Below are 14,145 nucleotides of genomic sequence, written 5' to 3' on the forward strand. Positions count from 1 at the left end.
CATCAAATCCTGAGGCTCCGATTTCCCATAATGTATTGGTTCAGGTGGACATACTGGTGTTAAATATCAAAAGGGATCAACAGAGCTAAGATTGGTGTGCATATCATTGAGGGGAAATAAGAGAAGCATTTGTTTTTGCAAGTTATCTGCAAAAGTAATCAAGAGTTAACAAAGTTTTATCTTATTGAATGTTTATAGGAACAAATATCTGAAGGCTATAAAATGAGAATAAGCTTAGTAATATTAATATTCTAGTTTAGAAGAAATTTTAAAATCAGTTTTTTCCCCCCAAAATATCATCATTAGTGTTGTGGATTAAAATTAAATGTTAAATTATAAAACCTTATGACCTGGAAGGTTATGGAAAACTCCTGTTAGTAGAAACAGCTGTGGACTCACAAGATTGCATTTATTTCTGAATATACTTTATTTACAATTATTCATTCTTTCTTAAAATCTTTTAGAACAGCTTTGATTAAAATCATTACATAAAATAATCTTCACTATATTTGTTACATGTGGCACATAATAGTTTAGCACTTTATAAATATGTTTCATTGATGCACAAATGGGAGAAGCACCCTTTGCCCAAAAGCTGTACAGTAACTTAGTTCAATTTGGCTACAGTAGCACTTTAAAAAGTGACCATGAGATGGCGCTGTGGCCAAGTAGATTAAGTATGTTCAGTTTTCCCTAATTATGGCATTTAATTCCTTTTTCTTTAAATATAGAATAATTTACCATTCAACTTACAGTAGAGCAACATCAGTCACTCTATTTTAGTAGTATTGACTAGATGTTAGTCCTTTAATCACAGATCCATAAATCATTCAAAGATTGTGTTTCCCTGGGGTGAAGGGTATATTTAAAAAGCATTAGTAATCATAAAGTCTCTAGACTAAACAAAGGGCCCAAAGTTAACCATTTTATTTAAGATCATTCAATTACATATAAAGACCATTTTTTCACCATCCTTTTAAATCGTGTTGGTCTTCCCACAAAATTATGTCAACTTCCAGTTTATTTAAAGAGCTGAACTTCTGTTACATTTAATCTGCTTTAACAGCAATAGAAGGTCATAGAAACATTAGAACATGAATTCACATTTAAATCAACATGATACAAACATGCACACGTGTGTATACTGAGCGTTTTCATTAATGACTTGCTTTTTCTTCATATAAATATATAAATATCAAATAAAGTGCATTGGAACATGTCTGTACATGTATACAGATATATGTTTGTCTATACACACTTGAATAGATACTTATGGAGAGAAAAATCATACACATCTGTAATATATGTGTAGTCATAGTCAAAAGACATCTGTCAGGCAGCATTTATGTTCACTCTGGTCAGGATTGAGTATATGGGGATAAAATATGTAATCTTTAATATATAATGAGATGTGCAGTTACACACTGAGACAAAGTACATTAGAGCAGAGACTTTTAAACACTGAACTTTTATCAGTTAGGAGGGTGTAATCGTGTAAAGTAGTTCAGCTCAAACACAGTCTTGATAGTAGTGGCTTACTAAAAATTCTAGCTTTGACATAAACGGTTTTCAATGTATCTATAAGAACATAATTAGGATAGCCCTAATACTTTTCCACATTACAGGATGGCACCTCTCACACTCTTTAGTTTTCAAATTTATAATTTTTTCAATGGCTTAGAGCAAAAAACGATTTCACATTCAGTAGAAAGTCTTCAGTACTGGAATCACATTTCTAATATCTATTCCAATAAGAATGTCATATTATATTCCTTGAGTCATAGAATATCAAGGTGAATTAACTGCTCTTAAATCTTTTTCTTTCTTTAGGAGACTTTTCTACAAAATATTATATTACTGCTTTTCTTTTTCTTGGGGAGTCCAGGGTCAGTGACTAATTAATGAGTAGTTTCTAGGGAAGTGAAACAAAAATTTTGCTCAAAATTTTGGTAGTCATAGGTTGGATCCAGGTTGAAGCGCATATTTCTAAACTAATAGCCAATTTTAACCTCAAGCAATATTTTACCCTCCCTTATTTGGCTTGTATTCAACCAAACAGGAAATTTATTGAGAAAACTATTCAGAGCTCAAACAAACCTATTTCTGAACTAGATAAGAAGAAAACAAATTGAAGTGATTCTCTAAGTCTGTTAATATTTTTGACAAGGACCATAACAATTAGGTCATTTTCTTTAAAGACAAAGATCTTGTTTTAATTATTTTTGTGCCTTAGTAAGTAGGAAATTTCTTCATAGGTAGTGTACACTCAATAGATGATTGTAAGACCAAAGCGGAGCAGTTTTAATAAATCATATAGGCTGACCTGACAGCATCCATTTACTGATGGGTGCCAGTAGGAAAGTCATTTGCATTTTGCTGAGATACCCGAACACTCTGTGGCTGTCAGTAGCCAAAAACCTGAGTTATTTCTCAACCCTGATACAGTGACATCAATACTGCTTACTGCTCAAAGGAGCACATGCGTGATGTGGTTGTTAAAGAGCAAGTTACCAAACACCACTATGGTGCTGTTTAGGAGAAGAAATTCCTAGAAATGCACTTGGTAATATTAAATTATCTTTTTGTTAGTTTACCTAGTAGAACAAACACTAAACATGACCACATTGGAAAGTCAGAATAAAGCACATGTAGTAGAAGAAAAAGCAGCAATAATTATTAAATAACACTTAAAATCTTTTTCGTTTCTGAGAATGAGCTTGAAATGCAGCAAATGCCAGCAACTTTGAATATTTAAAAATGGCATCTATGAAAAAGCAGGAATGAAAAAGTTGTCAAGTATATTTCATTTAATTATCGTAGCAACACAGATTTCATAACACTGTTCTTAGTGTCTTTTGCTGTTGTTATTCAGAATATGTGTCATGGAAAGTTTTAAAGAGAATTTTTCTTCAAGAAGCCTTTATAGTCAACCAATTTTTCACTATTTATAGCTATTTTTATTTACAGCAATAGGTAACCAATTCATGCCATCAATTAACAACTTAGCAAGGTTTCCCCTTGAAAATAGAAGTTAATTTAGATTTATTTATGGAATCGTAATTATATAATAAAAGAGAATAATTTTAAAGACATATCATTTACAGTATTAAAAATAAGTATCATAAAGCTCACAGCTGAAATGCTGTCAGAACATTTTTGAAGTGCACGTTTTGTGGCACTTAACCCTGCTTTTCACTAACAGAATAAAATGAGGCATATACATATTATTGGTTCCGTTAGACTGGCCTAATATTTTAGCCTCCTTATATCTTTTCTTCTCTCTCTTTTGGTCCAGAGAGGTGAAAACTCGCCCAGCGTGCCCCCCAGGGTTGGCCGTGGCAGCCAGTCCATCACACACAGCTAACCTTTTCATTCGCTGTGCTGATGCTGTCTGTAGGCACGTCTCCTGAATGCCGTTTTCCTAGAGCAGCCACGGTGCAGTCGCTATCTGTCATATGAGCTTCTCTTTTTGAGCTCTTTTTCTGTCCCATTTGGAGCTCGCTAGACTTGTAGGCTAAGGCCGGTATAGTGTTCACTAAAATCAACTGCAGTGGTTTTTTATTTTCCTTGTACTGACACTGAATATACCGCGAAAAGGCTGACCTGTAGGTCTTATTGAAGAGTGTGTACACCAGTGGGTTGACTGCTGAGGAGAGGTAACCAATCCACACGAACACGTTGAGCAGAGCTCCGATGACATGCTCATTGCAGGACTCCTTGCAGATGACGGCCATTATGTTCGTGATGAAGAAGGGGCACCACATGACCACAAACAGAAAGAAGACAATACCCAGCACCTTGCACGCCTTCTGCTCATTGCTGATGGACTGCATAGTCCTCCTGCCGTGGGACGCTGGCTCCCTGTGAACTGACCGCTGGAAGAGCTTTTCTGAAGACAGGGAACTCTGAGGGAGGAAGCTGAAAGAAGCTAACTTGGCCCGTGTGCCAAGATCACTCACACACAAAGTAGCTTCTTTCTGAAGTGACTTGATAGTTAGAAAATAGGTGATCACCATGATGGTTAAGGGAATGAAAAATGACACAAAAGAGCCTATTAAGACAAAGTTATCATCTGCGAGTAAGCAACTTCCTTCCTTAAAGACCTTGGAGTCATCCTGTAGCCCAAAGACTGGTATCGGCATGGATATACCTGGAGTTGGACAGAAAATGAAAAATGATTATTGAAGAATTGAGCAAGAGCATTGTAACATAATGGTGGCTGCAAAGAATTTTATGTAACATTGCTTAAAAGTTTAACATATACTTTCAATGAGAATTAAAAATTCTCTTGGATTTATTTACTTACATATATAGTATAATGCATGTTCTATGTAATACAAGGTATAGCTATAATATACAGTAGTTTTATAATAGCTTATATAATAGTTTTAATATATATTATATATGCTAATATGTTATATTACCACATATAATATATAGTTAACCATATAGTAAACATAGTATATAGTTCCTTATACTTGTATATTATATTGCTTTATACAGATAATCTATTATTTATAAAGGAGTACAATAAATCTAGCTTTAATTTTTCATGCTACATTTTTCTGGTCATACCATTATACTTACTAACTGAAGAAAATACAGAGACAAAGAAACAAAAATAAAAAATGACTAATGATGCCACCACCCAGACATAATCACCATTAACAATACAATGAAGAAACATACATATACCATGCACACACATTTTGAAAATAGAATTGGGGTTCCATTTCATATACAGTTCTGCTATCTTTATCTCCTAACATTATGTCATGAACATGGTAATAAAGATAACTTTATAAAATTATAAACAATATATTTTCTTTTTAGAAATTTTGAAAAATACCACAAAGTAACAATGAAGAAAAATAAAACATATTGTCTCTAGCCAGGTGCAACCATAATTTACATTTTCTGTAGTTTATTTTGCATATACATGCATATGTAAATATATATATATGCAGTATTTTATGTAGAGTTTTAGATCTTCCTTCCTATTCAGTTTAACATTAAGCCATGATAGTTACACATATTTTCAAGAATTTTTGAAAAATACAATTTGCTAATGGAAATTTAAATTAATTTAACCAATTTTTATTCTTTTTAAAAAAGCTTTTCATTCTAGAAAAATTATAATATTTATACAAAAAACCTGGCACAATGAACCCATTACCCAGCTTCAACAGTGATCAATTTAAGGATGATCTTGTTTGATCCATACCCCCACCTGTGGCAATCCCTCCATGTTATTCTGAAACATATCCCAGACATTATATATATTCAATTAGTAAATATGTTGTTATGTACATATAAAAGTTACACACTTAATAAAAAACAACTAATGTCACAGTACCACACCCAATCCTGAATGGAAATTTAATATATCCTTAATATCATTAAATATAGAGTTGGCATTCAAATTCCCAATTGTCACATAAAGGTCATTATGTTTTTAGTACTAGAGCATATGTAAGGGTGGATTACAAAATAATTAGCAGCCACAGACTTTTCATTTAACGGCACATACAAGAGTTAGGTATAAGATAGGACAATACAGGAGAACAGGATCCCATGGCCAATGGCTCTGTCACTGAAATCTGGGGGACCTGTCAAGCTCCTGTAGGCCCAGAGCTTAGGCAGAGGAGGAGTAAAGGCAGACTTGGCCCTGTCGTGCTGATTTCTCCCCCGTGATGTAGGACCTGTTTAAGGGGATTCAGCTGCCACCACCACTGCTGTGCAGTTTTGGGGAGTGGGAGCATCTGCCTCTACTGGCCTGAGACAGGCCAAGGCAATCCTGCCATTGCCATGAAGGAGCACTTGGGGTGATGGAGAAGAGGACGCATGGGCCACATACTTGCATAACTCAGTTTCAGGTTGCTTCTTTTGTGAAAGAGTAGATACCACAGGGGCATCTGGGAGAAAGTTAGAGCAAAGTTTCTTTTTAACTTTGCCCATGTTTTAAGCTCCCTCAGAGCTGTATACCAGGGGTGTCCTGTTCACTGCCTCTGGCTGCCCTTCAGAGCCTAGTAAGAAGTTGCAGTCCAGCCAAGAGCACAAGTTCATTCCCGAGCTGGGGGCTGCTGCTTGCTTGACTCTTGCTGTCTATCTGGAAAAAACTTCCTCTGAGGGTCTAACTAACTTGTGCATACTCAGAACAGAGTTCAGCTCCATTCAGCCGTGGACCTGACTGTCCTGACCTCGCATCGCCTCACACTGTCTATCTCTGCAAGGAGGAGACATCAGCTTGAGTTAATGTAATGCTTAGCAAATCTTTCTTGGGGACATTTGCCATAATCTTCATAGTCTTCATATTTGTCACTTTTCTGTGAAAGACCGTCCCAGAATTCTTGGAAGGTGGAGGTAAGTGACATCAGAGTTTTTCTTCAGGACACTTAGTGTGGCTAATGACTCTACATTTCCTTCATTCCTCTCTGTCCTTGGCCCATTGTTGGGAACATTCTGTCTGAGATTCTGCATACACACCAGTTTTGTTTAGCCTTCAGAAAACTCTTGATTGTAAAAGTTAAGATACAGTTTCTAACAGGAGTGTTTTGTTTTCCAAATGTTTGAACATTTATCTGTGAAAGATGTTTCCTATACTCCTCTACAACGTCTGTGTTTGACAGTGTAGTTGCTCATTGATTAGGATTGATGCTTTGAAATGAGACAGACTTGGGTTTGAATCTTGGTCCTGGCTCTGTGCTCCTGGGCTGGTTACATCATTCCTGTAGACCTCAGTTCCTCATCGATCATATGAAGCTGGTACCAACATGCCTCCTTGAATGTGGGGAGAATAAAATGAGTCAAATATGCAGAGCACCAAGGACAGAGCTTAGTCCAGAGTGGATGTTCTATCAATTGCAGGTAAACAAGAAAGTAGCTTTCTCCACAGAATTATCCATATTGAATACATTAACTTGATTTTGTTCTTTTGTTTTGTTTTGTATGCTAGGCTTTGATATATAATAGAGCTTCTTAAACCAAAGGAAGTTAAAAAGAGTTCTGGCTTTTGGCTATCTAATTAATAATGGTGTAATTATTAGCTTCTGCCAGGGTGACAAAGGTTCTCAATCAATTTTAAATTTGCACAGAAAGAACTGTTGATTGCTTTTCTAATGTGATGAATTATAGCCATTACAATTAGACATGATACATATAAACAAAATATCAACTGTCCAAAGAAGGTGTATTATTTTGTTATTAAGCTCTTGAGTGTGCATTTTCCTGATTAATACAAAGGAAGTCACTACCTTGAGAGTCCTTTGTCCTATTTGTTTGCAACCTACCTGGTGATTTATGTAAGTGGTAATTCTCAGTTAACCAGAATATGGTATTGCCTAAAACACCAAATTCCTCAATCATTTGGAATTCAGTTGAATGTCCTTGTTTTGGGGGAACATACACACACACATATACACCCTCCCCGCCAAGAATGGCTCAACTTCTGTGGCCAGAGAGGAAAAGGGATGATAGAGCCACCTTATGCAAGTAGAGATTCCCCCTTTTTGACTGCCTGGGATGAAGAGCCATGTTACAGTAGATTTGCAAGAGGGCACCGGAAGGCTGTCTGGGAGGGAGACATGGACTTGGAGGAGGAGAATCAACTTGATTAGGCCTTTAAATGGTCCATTCCTCTTTACGTATAATGAACACATCCTGAATGTTACGTACCATTCTTTTTCAATGCCTCACTTCTTCTAGCAAGGGGTCTGCAAGGGTTTGTGGATTGAATAACCAGACAGTTAAAGCAATACTCTTTAAAGAGGGAAAGGAACTTTATGTCAAAGAACTAGAACACTTAGGCTTTGTGGGTACAATCAGAATTTCAAAAACAGGCTCCTACCAAGAAAGATGAAGACTGGCTGATATCCAAGGCTGTGGTCACAGCCATCTCCGGTGCATTAATTTTCTGGCTGCTTTGTTAGATAATAGCTGCTTTTGGAGACTTGACATCTCCTCTCACTTGATATTTCTTCATATAAAGCATTTTCCTTTGTGAACAAACAGTATCTAATACTATGTGACTCTGCATTTTGTTTAATATATTTTTTCTGAGGAGAGGAAAACAGCAATCAGCAGTCAAAATTCAGTATTGGATCCTCTATGCCCATTTTTATTTCATTTAATTAAAATTCAGGCAATGAAATGAAGGGGAAACACTGACACCCAGGAATATAAAGGCTTTGGCAGGTGTCTTTCTTTTAGAGTAGCCCTGTTTCCTCCTTGCCCCTTTGCTTAGCGGCATACCATTGCTGGGTTAACAGTCTTAAGTCTGACGCATTGACTGTGAAAGATGATCTTTATTCTTAATCCTAGAATTTTACACTTTAATATCTTGTGAAGACTGCACTCCTGAGACAACCTTTCCTTGGGAAAGCAGCAGCTTGTCTTACTAGGCAGCCATCCTTGGGTAGGGAACACGATGGCGGGGGGTGTCTCCTGGGCCTCAGGTCTTGTGGGAGGTACTGTGGGGGGGCGGGATGCTTTAGGGCTCTTGTGAAAAAGACTGAATTTTGGATCCTAGGTTTCATTTACTCTAGAACTACTACCTTTCTTTTGCATTTTAACTCAAGCTGAATGTTTTCAAGTTGCACGAATGGATTTACTAGCAGTTTGACAGCACTGTGAGTGAACTCTGCAGGGAGGTCATCATGCTGTGGAGAGAGAGGACTGAGTTTAAGGGCAACTGGGACTTCCATCCTCCTAACAGGGTATAAAGCTCAGCAGTTGCTAAATTCCTTATAATCTTGTCTGCTGCCAAGGCAGATGTGTGTAAAGGAGAGAACTAGGTAAGTGTGTCAGTTACCCAGGAAACTGAGTATTTCTTCTTAGATTATGCTACAATTCTCAAATAATAAAATTGTAACTTTTCAAAGTATTTTAACATATTCACTCTCAATTGCTTTTTTTTTTTTTTTACAAAATTGTTCAAAGTATTGCCCATACTACCGTATGGAAAGATGAATATTTCACTTGGTAAGAAAATGAGGCCTACCAATCTTAAGTGATTTATTTAGGATCACACAGCAATTTAGGGAAAAATCAAGACCCTTACTCTCAATTCTTATGATCAATTTTTTTAACTTGCTTATTTGTTCCTGTTATGGTAGTTATAAAAGTTTATGACTGTATCAGAGGTTATATTAGTTTCAGGAGTCTCTGATATTCCTAAAATCTGCAAGTGTTGCATACATGTTTATATATTTTTTTTAGAAAGATAGAGCTTTCATCAGATTATCAGAAAAGTTCAGTCCCCCAAAGTGGTTAGGAAACACTGAAGTATATACATGCTCTCTGTACAGAACACACACACATACACACACACTGTGCCCTGATGATTCTCTATACCCTCTATAATTCAATTCGTTCTTTTTTTAAAAAATTTTTTATTAAGGTATGATTGATATACACTCTTATGAAGGTTTCAAATGAAAAAGCAATGTGGTTACTACATTTACCCATATTATCAAGTCCCCACCCATACCCAATGCAGGCACTGTTCATCAGTGTAGCAAGATGCCACAGATCCACTATGTGCCTTCTCTGTGCTACACTGTTCTCCCCGTGATCCCCCACACCATGTGTACTAAACATAACACCCCTCAATCCCCTTCTCCCCCCCTCCCCACATGGCCTCCGACACTCCTCCCCTTTGGTAACCACTAGTTCCTTCTTGGAGTCTGTGAGTCTGTTGCTATTTTGTTCCTTCAGTTTTGCTTTATTGTTATACGCCACAAATGAGGGAAATCATTTGGCATTTGTCTTTCTCCGCCTGGCTTATTTCAATGAGCAAAATGTCCTCCAGTTTCATCCATGTTGTTGCAAATGGTACGATTTCTTTTTTTCTTATGGCTGAATAGTATTCCATGGTCTATATGTACCACCTCTTCTTTATCCATTCATATACTGATGGACACTTAGGTTGCTTCCATATCTTGGCTATTGTAAAAAGTGCTGCAATAAACATAGGGATGCATATGTCTTTTTGAATCTGAGAAGTTGTATTCTTTGTGTAAATTCCAAGGAGTGGGATTCCGGGGTCCAATGGTATTTCTATTTTTAGTCTTTTGAGGAACCTCCATATTGCTTTCCATAATGGTTGAACTAGCTTACATTCCCACCAGCAGTGTAGGAGGGTTCCCCTTTCTCTGCATTCTCGCCAGCATTTATTGTTCTTAGTCTTTTCAATGCTGGCCATCCTTATTGGTGTGAGGTGATATCTCATTGTGGTTTTAATTTGCATTTTCCTGATGATTGGTGATGTGGAGCATCTTTTCATGTGTCTGTTGGCCATCTGAATTTCTTCTCTGGAGAATTGTCTCTTCATATCCTTAGCCCATTTGTTAATCGGGTAATTTGCTTTTTGGGTGTTGAGGCATATGAGGTCTTTATTTATTTTGGATGTTAACCCCTTGTTGGATATGTCATTTACAAATATATTCTCCCATACTTGGGGTTGCCTTTTTGTTCTGTTGATGGCATCCTTTGCAGTACAGAAACTTTTTAGTTTGATGTAGTCCCATGAGTTCATTTTTGCTTTTGTTTCCCTTGGTCAAGGAGATGGGTTCAGGAAGAAGTTGCTCATGCTTATATTCAGATGATTGCCTATGTTGTCTTCTAAGAGTTTTATGGTTTCATGACTTACATTCAAGTCTTTAATCTATTTCAAGTTTACTTTTGTGAATGTGGCTAAACAATAATCCAGTTTCATTCTCTTGCATGTAGCTGTCCAGTTTTGCCAACACCAGCTGTTGAAGAGGCTGTCATTTCCGCATTGTATGTCCATGGCTCCTTTATCATATGTTAATTGACCATATAAGGTTGGGTTTATATCAGGGCTCTCTAGTCTGTTCCATTGGTCTATGGGTCTGTTCTTGTGCTAGTACCAAATTGTCTTGATTACTGTGGCTTTGTAGTAGAGCTTGAAGTAGGGGAGCATAATTCCCCGTGTTTTATTCTTCCTTCTCAGGATTGCTTTGGCTATTCGAGGTCTTTTGTGTTTCTAGTTTGTTGAAGAATGCTGTTGGTATTTTGATAGAAATTGCATTGAATTTATAGATTGCTTTAAGCAGAATCGCCCTTTTGACAATATTAATTCTTCCTATCCATGAGCACAGGATGTGTTTCCATTTATTGGTATCTTCTTTAATTTCTCTAATGAGTGTCTTGTAGTTTTCAGAGTATAGGTCTTCCACTTCCTTGGTTAGGTTTACTCCTAGGTATTTTATTCTTTTTGATGCAATTGTGAATGCAATTGTTTTCCTGATTTCTCTCTCTGCTTGCTCATTGCTAGTGTATAAGAATGCCACAGATTTCTGTGTATTAATTTTGTATTCTGCAACTTTGCTGAATTCAGATATTAGATCTAATAGTTTTGGAGTGGATTCTTGAAGGTTTTTTATGTACAATATCATGTCATCTGCAAACAGGCACAGTTTAACTTATTCCTTGCCAATCTGGCTGCCTTTTATTTCTTTGTGTTGTCTGATTGCCGTGGTGAGGACCTCCAGTATTATGTTGAATAGAAGTGAGGAGAGTGGGCATCCTTGTCCTGTTCCCTATCTTAAAGGAAAAGCTTTCAGCTTCTCGCTGTTAAGTATAATGTTGGCTGTGTGTTTTTCATATATGGCCTTTTTTATGTTGAGGTACTTGCCCTCTATACCCATTTTGTTGAGAGTTTTTATCATGAATGGATGTTGAATTTTGTCAAATGCTTTTTCAGCATCTATGGAGATGATCATGTGGTTTTTGTCTTTCTTTTTGTTGATGTGGTGGACAATGTTGATGGATTTTCAAATGTTGTACCATCCTTGCATCCCTGTCATAAATCCTACTTGATCATGACGGATGATCTTTTTGATGTATTTTTGAAATCAGTTTGCTAATATTTTATTGAGTATTTTTGCATCTATGTTCATAACAGATATTGGTCTGTAATTTTCTTTTTTGTGGTATCTTTTCTTGGTTCTGGTATTAGAGTGATGCTGGCCTCATAAAATGAGTTTGGAAGTATTCCCTCTTCTTCTACTCTTTGGAAAAGTTTAAGGAAGATGGGTATTAGGTCTTCACTAAATGATAAAATTCAGCAGTGAAGCCACCTTGTTCAGGGGTTTTGTACTTATGTAATTTTTTGATCACCAGTTCAATTTTGTTGCTGCTTATTGGTCTGTTCAGATTTTCTGTTTCTTCCTTGGTCAACCTTGTAAGGTTTGTATTTTTGTAGAAAGTTGTCCATTTCTTCTAGATTATCCAGTTTGTTGCCATATAAGTTTTCATAGTATTCTCTCATAATTCTTTGTATTTCTGTGGTGTCTGTGGTGATTTTTCCTTTCTCATTTCTGATTCTGTTTATGTGTGTAGACTCTCTTTTTTTCTTGATAAGTCTGGCTAGGGGGTTATCTACTTTGTTTATTTCTCTAAGAACCAGCTTTTGCTTTCATTGATTCTTTCTACTGCTTTATTCTCGATTTTATTTATTTCTGCTCTAATCTTTATTATGTCCCTCTTTCTACTGACTTTGGGCCTCATTTGTTTTTCTTTTTCTAGTTTAATTAATTTTAAGTTTAGACTGCTTATATGGGATTGTTCTTCTTTCCTGAGGTAGGCCTGTATTGCAATATATTTTCCTCTTAGCACAGCCTTGGCTGCTTCCCACAGATTTTTGTGCTGTTGAATTATTGTTATCATTTGTCTCCATATATTGCTTGATCTCCATTTTTAATTGGTCATTGATCCATTGGTTATTTAGGAGCATGTTGCAAAACTCCCATGTGTTTGTGGGATTTTTCATTTTCTTTGCGTAATTTATTTCTTGTTTCATACCTTTGTGGTCTGAAAAGTTGGTTGGTAGGATTTCAATCTTTTGGAATTTACTGAGGCTCTTTTTGTGGACTAGTATGTGGTCTATTCTGGTGACTGTTCCATGTGCACTTGAGAAGAATATGTATTCTGTTGCTTTTGGGTGTAGAGTTCTGTAGATGTCTGTAAGGTCCATGTGTTCTATTGTGTTGTTCAGTGCCTCTGTGTCGTTACTTATTTTCTGTCTGGTGGATCTGTCCTTTGGAGTGAGTGGTGTATTAAACTCTCCCAAAATGAATGCATTGCATTCTATTTCCTCCTTTAATTCTGCTAGTATCTGTTTCACATATGTGGGTCCTCCTGTGTTGGGAGCATAGATATTTATAATGGTTATATCTTCTTGTTGTACTGAGCCCTTTATCATTATGTAATGTCCTTCTTGGTCTCTTGTGACATTCTTTGTTTTGAAGTCCATTTTGTCTGATACAAGTACTACAACTCCTGCTTTTTTCTCTCTGTTAGTTGCATGAAATATCTTTTTCCATCCCTTCACTTTTAGTCTGTGTATGTCTTTGGGTTTAAAGTGAGTCTCCTGTAGGCAGCATATAGATGGGTCTTGTTTTTTATCCATTCAGTGACTCTATGTCTTTTGATTGGTGCATTAAGTCCATTCACATTTAGGGTGATTATAGATAGGTATGTATTTATTGCCATTGCAAGCTTTAGATTCATGGTTACCGAAGTTTCAAGGTTAACATCCTTACTATCTAAGAGCCTAACTTAACTTACTTAATATGCTTTACAAACACAATCTAAAGGTTCTCTTCTTCTTCTCCTACTTTTTATTCCTCATCCATGCCTTTTATATTAGTTTTAATATTCTGCATTCTTTGTCTATCTCTTGATTGACTTTTGGGAAAGTTAATTTAATTATGCATTTGCTTAGTAATTAGCTGTTCTGCTTTCTTTACTGTGGTTTTATTATCTCTGGTGACAGCTATTCAACCTTAGGAACACTTCCACCTATAGCAGTCCCTCCAAAGAACACTATAGAGATGGTTTGTGGGAGACAAATTATCTCAGCTTTTGCTTATCTGGAAATTGTTTAATCCCTCCTTCAAATTTAAATGATAATCTTGCTGGATAACATAATCTTGGTTCTAGGCCCTTCTGCTTCATTGCATTAAATACATCATGCCACTCCCTTCTAGCCTGTAAGGTTTGTGCTCAGAAGTGTGATGTTAGCCTGATGGGCTTTCCTTTATATGTGATCTTATTTCTCTCTCTGACTGGCTTTTTTTTTTTTCACAAGAAGCAAAGACAATATTAATGAATGCACTAAAT

General features: G+C 36.4%; 1 protein-coding gene across 3 annotated transcripts in view; it reads right to left on the reverse strand.

Moving 5' to 3' along the window:
• Positions 1-412: 412 nt before the first annotated feature.
• HTR2A (5-hydroxytryptamine receptor 2A) overlaps positions 413-14,145 on the reverse strand; it is a 74,335-nt gene continuing 60,602 nt past the window's right edge. For all 3 annotated transcript variants that reach the window (XM_017665258.3, XM_073212644.1, XM_037001929.2), the window contains one exon: positions 413-4,150. In XM_017665258.3, coding sequence (XP_017520747.3) covers positions 3,351-4,150 — 800 coding nt within the window. In that variant the 3' untranslated portion in view covers positions 413-3,350. The remainder of the gene's footprint in view (positions 4,151-14,145) is intronic.

The sequence above is a fragment of the Manis javanica genome, chromosome 9, assembly GCF_040802235.1.
Source record: "Manis javanica isolate MJ-LG chromosome 9, MJ_LKY, whole genome shotgun sequence".
NCBI lineage: Eukaryota > Metazoa > Chordata > Mammalia > Pholidota > Manidae > Manis > Manis javanica.